General features: G+C 44.6%; 1 protein-coding gene across 2 annotated transcripts in view; it reads left to right on the forward strand.

Annotated features, from left to right (window-relative positions):
- Positions 1-5236, forward strand: part of CTDSPL (CTD small phosphatase like) — a 66117-nt gene extending 60881 nt beyond the window's left edge. For both annotated transcript variants that reach the window (XM_063303325.1, XM_063303326.1), the window contains exon 8: positions 53-5236. In XM_063303325.1, coding sequence (XP_063159395.1) covers positions 53-178 — 126 coding nt within the window. In that variant the 3' untranslated portion in view covers positions 179-5236. The remainder of the gene's footprint in view (positions 1-52) is intronic.
- Positions 5237-13708: the final 8472 nt, after the last annotated feature.

Consider the following 13708-nt stretch of genomic DNA (forward strand, 5'->3'; position numbering starts at 1 on the left):
GAATAACAACTTGATATTAAGGGGTGGTTTTTTGTTTTTGTTTTGGTTTCAGGTGCCTGTTCAGTCCTGGTTTGATGACATGGCAGACACAGAATTGTTAGACCTTATTCCTTTCTTTGAAGGACTGAGCAAAGAGGGGGAAGTCTACACAATGCTTCACAAGCTGTGCAACAGGTAGCCCTTTGAACTCCAGCTGTTGCAGTACTGCAGCCACCCTGGAGCATCCAGCATCTTGCAGAGACTGCGCGGGATAAGCGTTAAAATGTTTCCGATCTTCCTCTGACAGGAAAGACAATTGTGACCCGGCGCTACTAAACCGTGGGAATGACTGATGCTGTAAGGTGACCAGAACTACTTTTTAAAGCAAAATCAAGAAAGAAAATGAAAAAGAAGCTATTTTGAATGGGACTTTTAACGAATTTCATAAACGGACGTGTTTTACAAAATCTGCTTTTTTTCTTAAAACATGCCAAAAAAGGAAAAAAAAAAAATGAAAGCTTGGTGTTATTTCAACCAGTCAATTCATCCCCTTCCCAGCTCATCCTGCTATGCAGAGTGTTTTTCCCACCCCACCCTGCTTCTAGAGCAGTTGACCTGACTCTGAACTTAATTTCTTCCAGGATGAAGTGCCTTTTTGAATGTTGTTTTAAGATTTTAAAAGAATCATTTTTGTACGAGGGGTATTTCCAGAATCTTTTAGTCTTGTATTGTTTAAATGCTTGAAAAAGACAAAGAAGAAGAAAGTTGGAAGGCTTTTATAGAGCAGTGTAATATATGGAATCAAAGGAGGAAATTGGAAAAGGTGATGGGTTTCATTCTCCCAGTTACTGTCATTAAAATATCAATGGCTATATTTTGTAGCACATTTGAAACAGCAGACAAGTAGGTGGAAATAAATGGGGTGATATCTAGGGTGGAGATGCAACTACCTTACTAATTTGGACGACGTTTTGCACATAGATTAGGACGTATCTCCATTTTTAAAGTTTTTACGGAATACCGCAAAATGGAATGGGGAATGCCCACCATTGCAAGTCCTCAGTACCTTCAGGAAGAGTCTTTTATTGTGTTTGCAAACACACAACTGCCAGGTGTTTCTGATGTCAGGGATAAAATACAGAGAAAGCATAGAAGACAATGAGTTTATTTATTAAGCTTGAAATATTTATATTGAGCTATTGCAAACGATGGGCCGAAGTCCTGGTGGAAGGGATAGGAGGAGGCTACTTGTGACCATAATCTCCCCTCCTTTCAATGGCCCTCATGTGGGAGACGCTTCCTTTATTTTTTTTTTAATTGTGCCCCGTGTTTTGTTTTTCCCGTAATCGCTGCTAACGAAGGCTCACCAAATGGAACTGAACCTTGGCTGTTATACTGTTCTTCGCCGCTGTGCCTCTGCTACTGAAATTGCAAACGTCCTTTCCTTAGTGTTTCCGGCCAATTAGTCAAATGTTAAGCATTTAATTTTTTAATTGGGGTTGCGTGTCCCGCTGTGAGTGTTTCACAGTGGAATTTTCACTCCGGTTTCTTCCCTTCGTGCTGCTTCCTTTTTGGGGGGAAAAAGAAAAAATAAGGGTGTTGATTCTAGGGTGGAAGATGGGTTCTCTTTTTCTTAGCAACTTTCCAACCTGACCTGGGGTTGGAGTGTTGAGACCATTCGAACCAAAGGTCGTTTAGGAAAATTGGGTTGCCCAAGTGTGAAATAGAAAAGCTTTTTGGACCAGCTTTCTTTTGTCCAGATTGTCAAATTGTTCTCCAGTGCTTAGATGTATACATTTTTCCATCCTTGGAGGGAAACATTGTGATAAGTATCAAGGATGTTGGTCTTCCATATCTTTTTTTTTTTTTTTGGACCATTTGAACCGAAAAGGGGGCACACCTCAGTAGTATGTTTCCATCCTCCTCCTAAATTCACTTCTGTTCTGTTTTGTTTTTTTTGCACCAACCGAAGTCCTTTTAATTGCTCAAATTAGCCATATTGGACAAGAACTGTCCGAAAACATTTGGTGCTCAACCCTAGCAAAACCATCAGATGCTGCAATTGCAGGTCCTTGCTCCTTGCCTTTGCCTGATTATGGTTTAAAAAAAAAATAAGCTAAGAAGCAGATGAGCCCACTGATTCAGAGCGAACATCAGGCCAACTGCCAAGGGCATAAGACAGGTGATCAGAGGCACAGTAAAATGAAAAGCCAAAAAACCAGACTTGCCACTCCATCAAAGGGATTTTAAACCAGTGTTTGGAGAGCTCTAGCAGTATCATATCAGCAGGACAGTCCTATGAGAGCCCCAGAGGGTTGCCCCTCTGTATATCCTCACTTGGCCTAGTAAAGGTTCTTGTTTTGGCATTGTATGTCTCGTCTGCCAGGAATCTGGCAACACAGAGAATAACAACAGCTGGATTGTTGGTGGTTTTTCTTTGCTTTTTCTTTTTGGTTTGAAGTATGGATGTCGGTCAAATCTTTAATTTGGGTGTTTGACTTCAAAATAGTGAAGCATTTGTACTGCCAAAGCGTGTTCTCTGAGCAGTATTTTTCCACTGTATTTCTGGCTTCCTGAGCCACGGATACAGTCTGCAGGGAAAAGAATTCAGGTTGTAGCAGGGGCAAATACGATGGAAAGGGTTGGAATGGAGTTGAAGAAAACTTGCAGTGCTTTTTCTGGCTTGTCTTGAACTTCTCGATCTTCCCAACTGCCAGTTTCCATCATATCTTGCCCTTTCTAGTACGTGTGTCTTTCTGACAGTTTTATGCGATCTGTTTGTACATAACGCAGACCTTTTTTGTTAGACGTTCCCTTTTTATAAAACCAGTGGTTTTTTTCCCCTCTATCCAGTTGCCTTAAATGTCTGTGAATGAATGTTGATTATGAAAAGTGTCTTGTAACATTGTGGGAATCCCACATCCAGCAGGCAGTAGAACTTCTGATGGGGTTTATGTGGGGGTGGGGGAGGCCCTTCCCTCCCCTCTCTCAATTCTGATGAACCCTGGGATATGGAAATTGCTCAAGTTGTGGAAAATCATGGCTATTATAACAGTCTGATGGCAATTAAAGCAGCCTTTCCTAACCTGGGCACCATCCAAAGAGATGGATTTCAATTCTGGAGCTCTACAACTTAAATACTCCTGATTGAGAACACGGGGATTTGGAAGTTACTCGTGGGGAGGCACCTAGGCTGGGGAAAACTGCTTTAAAAATTAGGCATTACTTCTGTTTGGGCTGGCTTTTCTGAGGCAGAATTCATTTTATGACTTGTTTATCTCGTTTATGAAGCATATTAGAGCCATACCCATGTGCTTGGGGATCCCTCAGATCTATTCTCCTGGTTTTGTGGCTGATCTGTGATAAATCGCACATGGGAAGAATAAAATCAGCTATTCTCCACTTCAGTGTGCCATTAAACTGTCCAATTGGTTATTTTTAAACTCTGACACAAGGCAGGGATGCCTTGTCTGTAATATGCAATCGTGCATTGCTGTAAAGTAGAGTTCTGTTCAAATCTGCACAACTTCTACACACACCGACCGGTGGTGTCGCATTTGCCTTGGGTTGAACACAACACATTGGCCCCTTGTAAAAATATTAGCCAAGATTGCGCACCTGCTTGGAAGGGAGTAAGCAGATGACACGCACTGCGTTCTGCAATGTCAGCATCCTGGCATTTTTGATGTCTTAATGTGGGCAGCCCAGGGAGCATAATATATTGCAAACTACCAGGGGTGTCAGGTGGGGGCGGAGTCAAAGAAGTCAGTGATGCAAGTAAAAAGGGGGTGGGGCTTCAGTCCCATGGCTGTGGCCATCTCGACTTCTTTCATCCCATCCCTGCTCCGAAGCCCTAAACTCTAGCTTCTGCCTGACTTTTATCTTGTTTGTCAAAAATTATTACTATTACTTACCCCATGATTTAGCAAAGCAGGAATGAAATTTAACAAAGCCATGACAATCAGTGTAATAGTTCCGAGATCCCTGTGTGGGTCCGTGGCTTTGCGTATTCACCTGCAAGTTTGATTGTTTTTATGCTCTGGGTCTCTCTCTACGCAGGTGAAGATGCCAAGCAAAAACACTGTGGTGATGCAGCCGTGTCAACTTTGTGTTACTACTTATTTCGAAGTGTTGCCTCTTGAGAAGTTCTGTTGTCGGTTGTATGTTGGGTTTTTTTTCTTTTTTCCGGGCGGGATGATTAAAAAATGGGCATGATGCAGCACCAGCGCATGGAGGATTCCCAGAGTTTAAAATTCCATTTCCTTTCCTTCAGTTTTCCCCTCTGCATTCATAAGCAGCGTGAGGGACCATTAGGCCGAATGGGAGAATTATGTCCACCCAGTCTTTCCTCTTGCTTGATAGAGTTACTCATGTCTTGCACCGTGAGTAACTTGGACAGGACAGAAAAGGAAGACTGAGAAGCCTTGCCCTCCGCTGTCTTCTAAGTCATTGGGAGCTCTGTCTGCAGAGCTGTTGCATCCACCGTGTAGTAGATTGCACCCGGTTGTAACTCACCTAACTTTCTAGTTTTGAACTCAAGCTGGGAAGCAGAATGCCTTGGATACCAATAAATAAATATCCACAATCGTTAAATAGGCAAATCCTGGTTGTGTTCAGAAATATACTTCATCAAAGCTGGAAGGGGCGGGGGGGGGGGGGGAGGAATGGGCAGGAATTTGGGAAGGAAGACATAATCCAAAAGAAATACAATTGCTTTGGTTCTTTTGAATAAGGTGCACAGTTGTTCCTTCTTGTTCAGCTCTTTGTACTGTAATTTAAAAAAAGCAAGGAAAGATTTGAATTGCCGAATCGCTCCACCTCAAGACTAGTTTAATTTCTGGTTTGTGCAATCTCTGGTCCTGGCATTATTGATGAACTAGAATGATGGGGAGGTGGACTCACATCTCAAAAGACCTTGGAAATGTCAGTGTAAAAAAAAAAAAACTGTAGTCAATATATTTTCCAAAATGAAAAAAAAATGCTCTATAGATCTGTTTTTAAAAATAATAATAAAACACCAAACCGCACAGTCCTATTGTAAATGGAATGTTTTTGCCTCTGAGTCAAAGGTGCTGCAATGGTTTCTTTGGCTGGGGAGTCAGTTGGGGTTGGCAAATTGCTTGAAATCTTATCAGCTACCTATGCAAAATAAATAAAGCTGTCTATTTTTTTTCTCTTTTATTGCTGGGAAGTATTAAAGGATAATGAGCAATGGGTGAACTGTTTGTTAATCTAATAAAGGAACTGTTTACACTTTTCCCTGCGTTGAACAATTCCACAGTTCTTGAGATGAACAGACTACCGTGGGAGGGTTTGGGAAAAGGAGCAAAGCACTGATAATCAGGGTTAATTGGGGGGGGCAGGGGTGTTGAGAGGTGTTGCTGTTGAAAATTAAAGATTGTTTTTAAAGGGAATTTGGACAGTTGCGCTTCTAATATGTGGGGCATGGAGAGGAATGTTCTGCAGCTTTAAAAAAATCAAAACTTTCCTCTTTAAAGCAACGAAACAGTTTCCCACAAATCCGCTTGTCTGTTGCTTCATTCTGCAGATCAGAGTTTCCGAACCTGGGCAACTTCCAGATGTGTGGACTTCAACTCCCAGAATTCTCTGCAATGGCATGTTGGCTGAGGAATTCTGGGAGATGAAGCTACATTGAAGCAATTCTTTGAATGTGTGCTTCAATTAATTTAGAATATGTTAAATAACATTCCAAAGAAAGGTCAGCTTTCCAAAGAGATTGTGCCTGAATAAAACACATCAAAAACAAGCCATATATTCCATTTCTAATTTGCCTGGGAGTTTTCATTCAAATCTGATGGCTTCACTCCGTAAAGGATCTTTCAGAATTTGCATCCACCGGGGCGAGAATGAACGTTGTGATGAGACGGACCTGTTTTTGTATCTAAAAATCCAGAAAAATCTCCCAACGTGTTGGATCAGAGTGTGGGGGCGGGTTGGGGGAGAAAGGCTGATGAGATCACTCAAGTAGCTCATTCGGGTACATTTTTCTCAAGCCAGAAGGTGGCGGAGTTGAGCTAGCATTTTTTGACCGGGAAAGGCCTCCAGATGGCAAATCGAGTTGCTTCTGGTGCTGTGCCGCTCGTACATCCCATAAATATAGGGGGGGGGGCTACCAAGGCATGTTGTTGTTGTACAGCAGGACAAGTGATAGCCATCCCCGCCATCGACCAAAATCAAGGGATTCAGCCTTTGAGCAAGTTCTTGAGTCTCTCAGCCAGAGCATCCCATTCATGCTCTTTAACCCACCCCTGGCAGTTCAAATGCAGCAACTGAGGAATAATAGTACTTTGCTTCCTTTCAGGACACTCAAAAGCTGCCTCAAGCAGTTGCTGAATTGGGGGAATGCTCAGAAGGAAGAGGAGGAGGGAGGAATGGCGCAGGGGACTGAGTTGGTACGTGGCAGACATTGCCTACCTGTCCCCTCTAATGGAGCTGCAGCCTGGTACGGTGGCTGCTTCATCAGCCTTGACATGAGGCAACTCTGGTTTGGGAAAAGCCTTGCATTGCTCAAAAGATTTCTGAACCCTGGAGTTGAGGTCCACGTTTCTTCCGGTTCATGTAGCCACCCTTTATGGTGGTTGCCAAAGCTTGAATAGCTTCTGTTCGTGCCAGTGGCCCTGATGTGTCCTTCCACAACTCCCAACTTTTCCAGCCACCCGATGGGCACTAACGGTACAACATGGTTTAAGGGAACCATTTACAGAGCTCACCCCTGGTCAAAGATCATGGAATAGGGCAGTCTCTCGTGTCACTGGATTCCTGAGAACCCATTTGCAACATCGGGGGAATGAACATAGAAAGACTCCCACTGGATCAAGGCAAGCACCCATCTAGTCCACTTTCCCACCGCTGCCAGACCTAATGAGAATCAACCATTGATAGCCGCTAGATCCAGTTAGGAATTCAAAGGGGAGATGATGCTCCAGAGGACAACCTCTTCAAGCATCTGCAACTGTTTGTGGAATTGCAGGAGTACCCTCAGCAGCTGCAGCATGATTCTGGAAAAGATGGATTTGGTTAAAGAGGTGCTGGTAGGTGTTATGAAGGCATCCTTGTGTGCTTTAAAGCACCTTTTCTCATCAGATCCAAAGTGCTGCACTACCTTAATATTGATCAGGCAGCATGCTTACATACTAGTAGCCGGATGGGGCTGTCCTCCATCTCCCAAATGCATCCAGTTGGCCACTGGAATAGATGCTGGAATGGAGGCACCACAGTCCTGTTCCAATTCTCAAGGCTCTTCTTATCAACTACTATAAACTTACTCTCTTGGTAAATCTTCCATCATCGCTGTTCCAATGGTCTCCTGCAGGAGGAGTCAAGATGGGCAAATGAGGCATGCGTGATGACATCATCATGCACATGCTTTGATTTGCAAGCTTGCATCTGAGACCATGATGCAGTTATGTGATGGTATGTGTGCGATGACATCCCTGCACACATGTCGCCATTTTGGGTGAAGATAACTAGGCTTAGATTCCCATTCTTTGGGCACATTGTCAGGAAAGACCGGTCGCTTGAAAAGGACATCATGTTTGGTCAAGTCGAGGGCCAGTGGAAAAGAGGAAGGCCTTCAGTGCGATGGAGTGATACAGTCACAGCAGCAAGGGATGCAGACATTGGAACAGCCAGGCGTATGGCGCAAGACCGAACAGCATTTCGTTCTGTTATACATTGGATTGCCATGAGTCGTAAACAACTCGACGGCAACTAACAACAACAGCAACAATGTTCTAGCCAAGTATTTGCCTTCAACCTATTCTTTTCGCAGCCTCTGATCTTGGAAGCCCTGATTACAGATAAAAACACCAGGATGTGGCAAAGTTTGCTCTGGTGCATTATTTCAAATTTTACCACAAAGTTGGTTAATGCCTATTCTAATGTACAAGACTTAAAGAGGCAGCCTGGTGTTAGATTTCTTCCTGTTGCTCACAATATACATTTTATTGCAATATATTCTGCCTGCAACATTTGGGTGGGCTCATGTGCAATATGAGCTACGTTTGGTCTCAGAGTGACCTGCTGGGTGCCCCCTCCAAGCAGTAGGATCGGGAGAAAGAAGTAGGTGGGGCTGAGAGACATACACATCCAGTTTGATTTTAATTCCATTTTAATTCAGTGCAGTTTGCAGGGTCAAGGCAGCACCCCTTCGTTAGATAGCATGCCTTTTTGGACTAGCGTCTTTAATCTATACTGCAGGATCTGTGTGTAGAACATACCACCCAGAGATAACTAGAAAAAACTGGCATTGCTTGGTAAACTCAGAATTAGATGTTTTCTTGATCTCATTGATTATATGCCATCAAGTCAAAATAAACTGTTAGTGACAACATAGATAGACCTTCTCTAGGATGGTCAGTCCCCAACCTGGTCTTTCAGGTTCCCCAACAGTGCCCCCATTGCCACTATAATTGAGTCCATCTACCTTGCTCTGGTCATCCTCTTCTCTTTCCTTCCACCTTTCCCAGGATTACAGACTTCTCTGGAGAGCTGGGTCTTCACATATTGTGTCAAAAGTATGATCATTTGAGCCTGGTCATTTGTTCCTTGAATGAGAACTCTGAATTGATTTGTTCTGGGATCCACTTGTTTGTTTCCTTGGCTGTCCACACTATTCCCAGGAGTCTTCTCCAATGCCTGAGTTCAATATTCTTCCTCTCCTGTTTCTTCAAAGACCAACTTTCACTTCCATCCAGTGTCATAAGGAAAACCATGGCTCGCATAATTCAGATCTTTGTAGATATGGACACATCCCAGCTGCTGTTTTCCTGCTTTGCCATCTTTGGCTACTGAATCAGACTGCTTGGGATGCTTTGGAGGAATATTGTTGGCTTGTGGGCTGTGGTGATGCCGAGGGGTTGCAGTAATCTGTTGGTGGCAAAAGTCACCAACATTTTTGATGGATGGAAGAATTACCCTATTTGTGGGTTATGATGTATGCGCTGTGGTTAGTTGCATGGATGGACATTTTTTTATGAAAGTGCACTCCAAGAGAGGGCTTGGAGGCCTTGTGGCCCAATGACCCCAGCTCCTCTTGACTGGGTATAGTTTGATGAGACAGATCTGCTTTTCAATGCTGTAGGCAAGCTGTGTTGGTTCAAGCAAAGCAACCATGTCTTTTGGGCAGCTTGATGCGGCTGCTTTGACTACCTTCTCTGGCTGGCTGGCTGGCTGGCTGGCTGCTGGTATATTTGCACAGACATATATTCATTTGTAAGGTTGATATCCTGCCTTTCATTCGGAAGCTCAAGAACGCAAGCGTGGCATTTGCTCCTCCCGTTTTTCTCACAATAACCACTCTGTGAGGCAGGCTGGGCTGAGAAAGAGTGACTGGCCTCAGTTCCTCCCAGTGTCTTCCATGACCGAGGGGGGAATAAAACTTGGGTCTCCCTGTTCCTAGTCTGGCACCTGCCCCAATACACTTGATTAGACCCTGGGCCAGGAGGGAGGGACTGGCCCAAAGTCCCCCAGGGTGCTCCTGTGGCAGAAAGAGGACTAGAGCCTGGGTCTTCCTGAGGCCAGGCCAGCCCAACAGCCGCTTCGCCATCCTGGGACCATCAGTGAAGCAAACTGGCTCTGCACATGCATGTAGGAAAGTCTTAGAAGCAGGGATGCCAAAGTATGCAATTCCTTTAATGTTTTGAGGAGCAAATTGCTGGAATGGGAAGTGGTTTGGGTAGTTCTGGGCATGGCCCAGCCCTGGAACTGACCACTTCCTGTTCTGGAAGATTTCATTTCAGAAAACCAGCAGATCACTCCCAGAATGGCCAGGTTAACATAGAGTGGAAGAAAACGATGGACTGGGATCCTCTGGAGATAGAACGTTTTTGCATGTGCCCAATTTGTTCAAGTCCAGTCTGATTCATCCGTTTGATTAGAGTATTGCATTGATTGGACCATTTGAATAGACTCAAGAGAACCTCCCCACAGACCTCATGAAATTGGCCTCACCCCATTCTCAAAATAAGGAAGAACCTTGCTTTGACTCTGTTTTTATTCCAGTATTTGCAGTTCTGACATTTTTCTACCTGCCTCTTTTTCTCTGCCTCCTGCTTCTTGGGCTGGTATAGTCCTGAGCATAATTCTTTCATTAAATGCCTTGCCTATTTCCTCCCCCACCCTTTCTGCAAATACAGTAACCAGGAAACGCTTCTGCCACCAAATCTCTAGCAAAAACCTGGCATGGTTTTTGTAAGTTTTTTCCCCCCTTCCTTTGCAAGGCTGCCAAGATTTTTTTTTTCTCTTGCCACCCTCCACTGATCCCTAAATATTTCCTGTACAGATTGTCAGCTTTCAACAGGCCGCCGTCCCAGAAGGACAAACAGGTAGATCTGTGATTCTAACCTATTGGAAAAGCGCCAGAGTCTGTAATGATTCTGTGCATGTCTATAAGTGATAGCATGCTCACCACAGCCAGTGTCATACAATAAAAGATTAGGCCTCTCTGAGAATCCATGCTTACCTTTGACCTTCTCCAGGTGCCAATCTTGGGCAGAATGAAGAAGCGGGGGAGATGTGAATCAACCCAACAGTTCCAGAGATCTGTGCATTTGGTGAAACAGATCCTATCAATCTCCAACGATGTGTTGTAGTTGACCTGTTGTGAGCGGTCCAGAGTCACTTGGATGAGATGGGTGGCCATACAAATCAAAAAAATACGAAGACCTGCAAATAGAAGTAGAACGACTGTGGCCAAAGGACGCAAAGGTCGTACAGATAGTAACAGGTGCCTTGGGTGCACTTCCAAAGCACCTGGAGCACCACTGGAACACCATCGGCATTGACAGAATCACCACCAGTCAATTGCAAAAGGCAGCTTTACTTGGAACAGCTCACACCTTTAACACCATCAAACAACATCTGCCTATCCCAGGTCCTTGGGAAGGAGTCGCTAGGTGGACAAAAATGCCAAATCCAGTCTAAACATCTGGCTGACTGTGCGACCAACTATCAGCATCATCATCCATCGTTGAGAGCTGACATTTTGTAGGGTTTCCACTCACGTGCAAAGCATTTCCTGCAAGAATAAAATGGCAAGGGGGTTATGGGGGATATCACTACATACACGACCCCTTAAGTACCTTCTGGAGGCGCCACTGAGGTATCAATAGGACAAATGAAGCGTTCTCAACCAGATGTGATCCCACATATCTGGAGGACCGCAGGTTGGGGTGATGGTTGGTAAATAATTTCAAGCAAGAACTCTGTCTCTTTATGTTTGATGAGGCAAAGTGGGTCCACTCAGGGTCCCTTTGATAAACAATGTCATCTATTGGAACCCAAGAAGAAGGTCTTCTCTGTCACAGCACTTGCCTGTGGAACAGCATCCCCTACAAGATTTGTATTGCTCCCACCGTGATGATGTTTAAGGTCTTTGAAAACCAGGGTCAGGGTTAGAATGGGTCCTGAGTCCCCTTGAACTCTGTTTTTTACAGACATCCATCCGTACTTTGTTTTCCTGTTTTATGCCTTTCAATGTTGTACGCCTTCGCGAGCCTTAAGGAGCTGGGTGGCCTCTAGATCGTATAAATAAATAAAATAAATAAACGTTGGCTTTCTCCCATCAATAGACGGATAGAGACAGGAGAGATGGGGGGAATGGGGGGGAAAGGAGTGAAAAAAGGGAGGGGAAGGAGAAGAAGGGGTGGAGGAATGGAGGTCTCCTTGTGTGTCCTGCCCAACTCTAAAACCCAACCCTTAAATTGCAGTCTTAAAATATCCCTCAAGACGCTAAATTACACTGTGTCAGGAGCCAAAAGCCATGAGACTGCCATGCAAGGAGGGATTAGAGTTTGGGAAGGAGAGACAGAGGGAGAAAAAAAGAGCTGGAACAGGGAGTCCTGATCATGAAGAGCTAGTTTGGGGTAGTGGTGAAGGTGCTGGCCTAGAAACCAGGAGACTGTGAGTTCTAGTCCCGCCTTAGGCATGAAAGCCGGCTGGGGGACCTTGGGCCAGTCCCTCCCTCTCAGCCCAAGGGCCAATCAGGCGTGGTAGGAGAGTTCTAGTCCTGCCTTAGGCATGAAAGCCGGCTGGGGGACCTTGAGCCAGTCCCTCCCTCTCAGCCCAAGGGCCAATCAGGCGTGGTAGGAGAGTTCTAGTCCCGCCTTAGGCCTGAAAGCCGGCTGGGTGACCTTGGGCCAGTCCCTCTCTCTCAGCCCAACCCACCTCACAGGGTTGTTGTTGTGGGGAAAACAGGAGGCAGGAGCATTAGGTATGTTCACCACCTTGAGTTATTGTGAAAGTATGTGGGAAAGGCCTTGGGAGAGCGGGTGAAGAGACGCTGCCTAGGGAACGGTCAGATAAGAGAGGACATAGCTGCATTATGGGAGGGGCAAGAGGCTCAGAAGGGACCCTCCCTAGTTTCTTGGGCGGTAAAGGAGATGGCAGGAGATTTGTATTTTCAGACTTTCAGGATTCTGTCTTGAATGTAGCCTTACAATAAAGTAGAATTAGCTCATATGGTTGTGATTCCTGTCTGGTTTACCCCACGAGGCCAACATCAACCTTGCAACTCTTTCCCCTAATACTTGTCCATGTCCATGACTGGCCCACTGGGTTGCAAAAATTGAAAGACTGAATTAAGAATAACTAAATTTCAGTTTGGGCATTGACTATAATATGCAAAATTAGATAATTCATCAGAGGTGAAATGAATAATTTATAATAATAGAGTCCCCCTTTCTTGGGGGAGATGGGCGGTAATAGAAGTTTGAAGAATAAATAAATAAATAAATAAATAAATAAATAAATAAAAAAAATAATTTCTCCCCTCTCCCCCATGGGAAGTACCATATAAATTGATTTCAAATACCTCTCCTACCTTGAACCATCATGGAGAAAAAATATGCAGTCATTAGGAGTCGAAAACAACTTGATGGCACACAATCAATCAGTCCTACGCCGAAACATCAGCAGGATCACTTTTTCCAATCTGATCTCCATCCTTCACTTCTTACAGTCTGGTTTATAGGCCAGGTGTGTAAACACAAAATCACTCTTGATGCCACGCCTCCATTGTCCCATTGAAGCTGGGAACATCAGTGCGTCACAGACAAATACTGCTCTCTGTTAGACCCATTGGGAGGAAGAAACACCTTCTTTTTGCTGAAAATTGGCATTTGTAGATATGCTTTCTTTTGACATTTTTGCCCTTAGTGCCACCAAGGTAAAATATACCATTAACAAACACACACACACTGTGAGAAGTAGTTTGAGGGCTTCTGAACATGCAAAGTCCTGTGATGTGGAGGATCTTCCAGAGAGACCCACAGTATTCCTAAGCCGTTTGCAAGGTTTCTCATTTTACATTGGAGGAGGAGAGCTGTGTTCATCTACAGGAGAAAAACATGAAGGGTCTTTTCCAAAACAGACATCTGATTTAAAAGCAGCAGCTTTGGTGAGCTGCCTTTTAGAGATGGGCGTCTCTCCGCAGGCGAGAACATCTGGCCCAGTTTCGATCAGGCTTTGCATTTTCAGGCGGACCGTTTGGACAAGATCCATGATCCAGCTGTGAACGGGAAGGAGTTTCTCAATCTCTTTCTCGTGTTACAAGCGCTGAACGCAGGACAGTGCAAGCACATTCCAGCTGCTTTGTCTAACCCTCCAGAGAGTTTCATTGGCAAGGCTGGGTGTGGCCGACCAAGGGAGGGTTCCACGTTAGCAACCACTCCAGTTACCTTCTGCGTGACATGCCCTTCTGCCAAAGACT

The sequence above is a fragment of the Candoia aspera genome, chromosome 4 (genome assembly GCF_035149785.1).
Source record: "Candoia aspera isolate rCanAsp1 chromosome 4, rCanAsp1.hap2, whole genome shotgun sequence".
NCBI lineage: Eukaryota > Metazoa > Chordata > Lepidosauria > Squamata > Boidae > Candoia > Candoia aspera.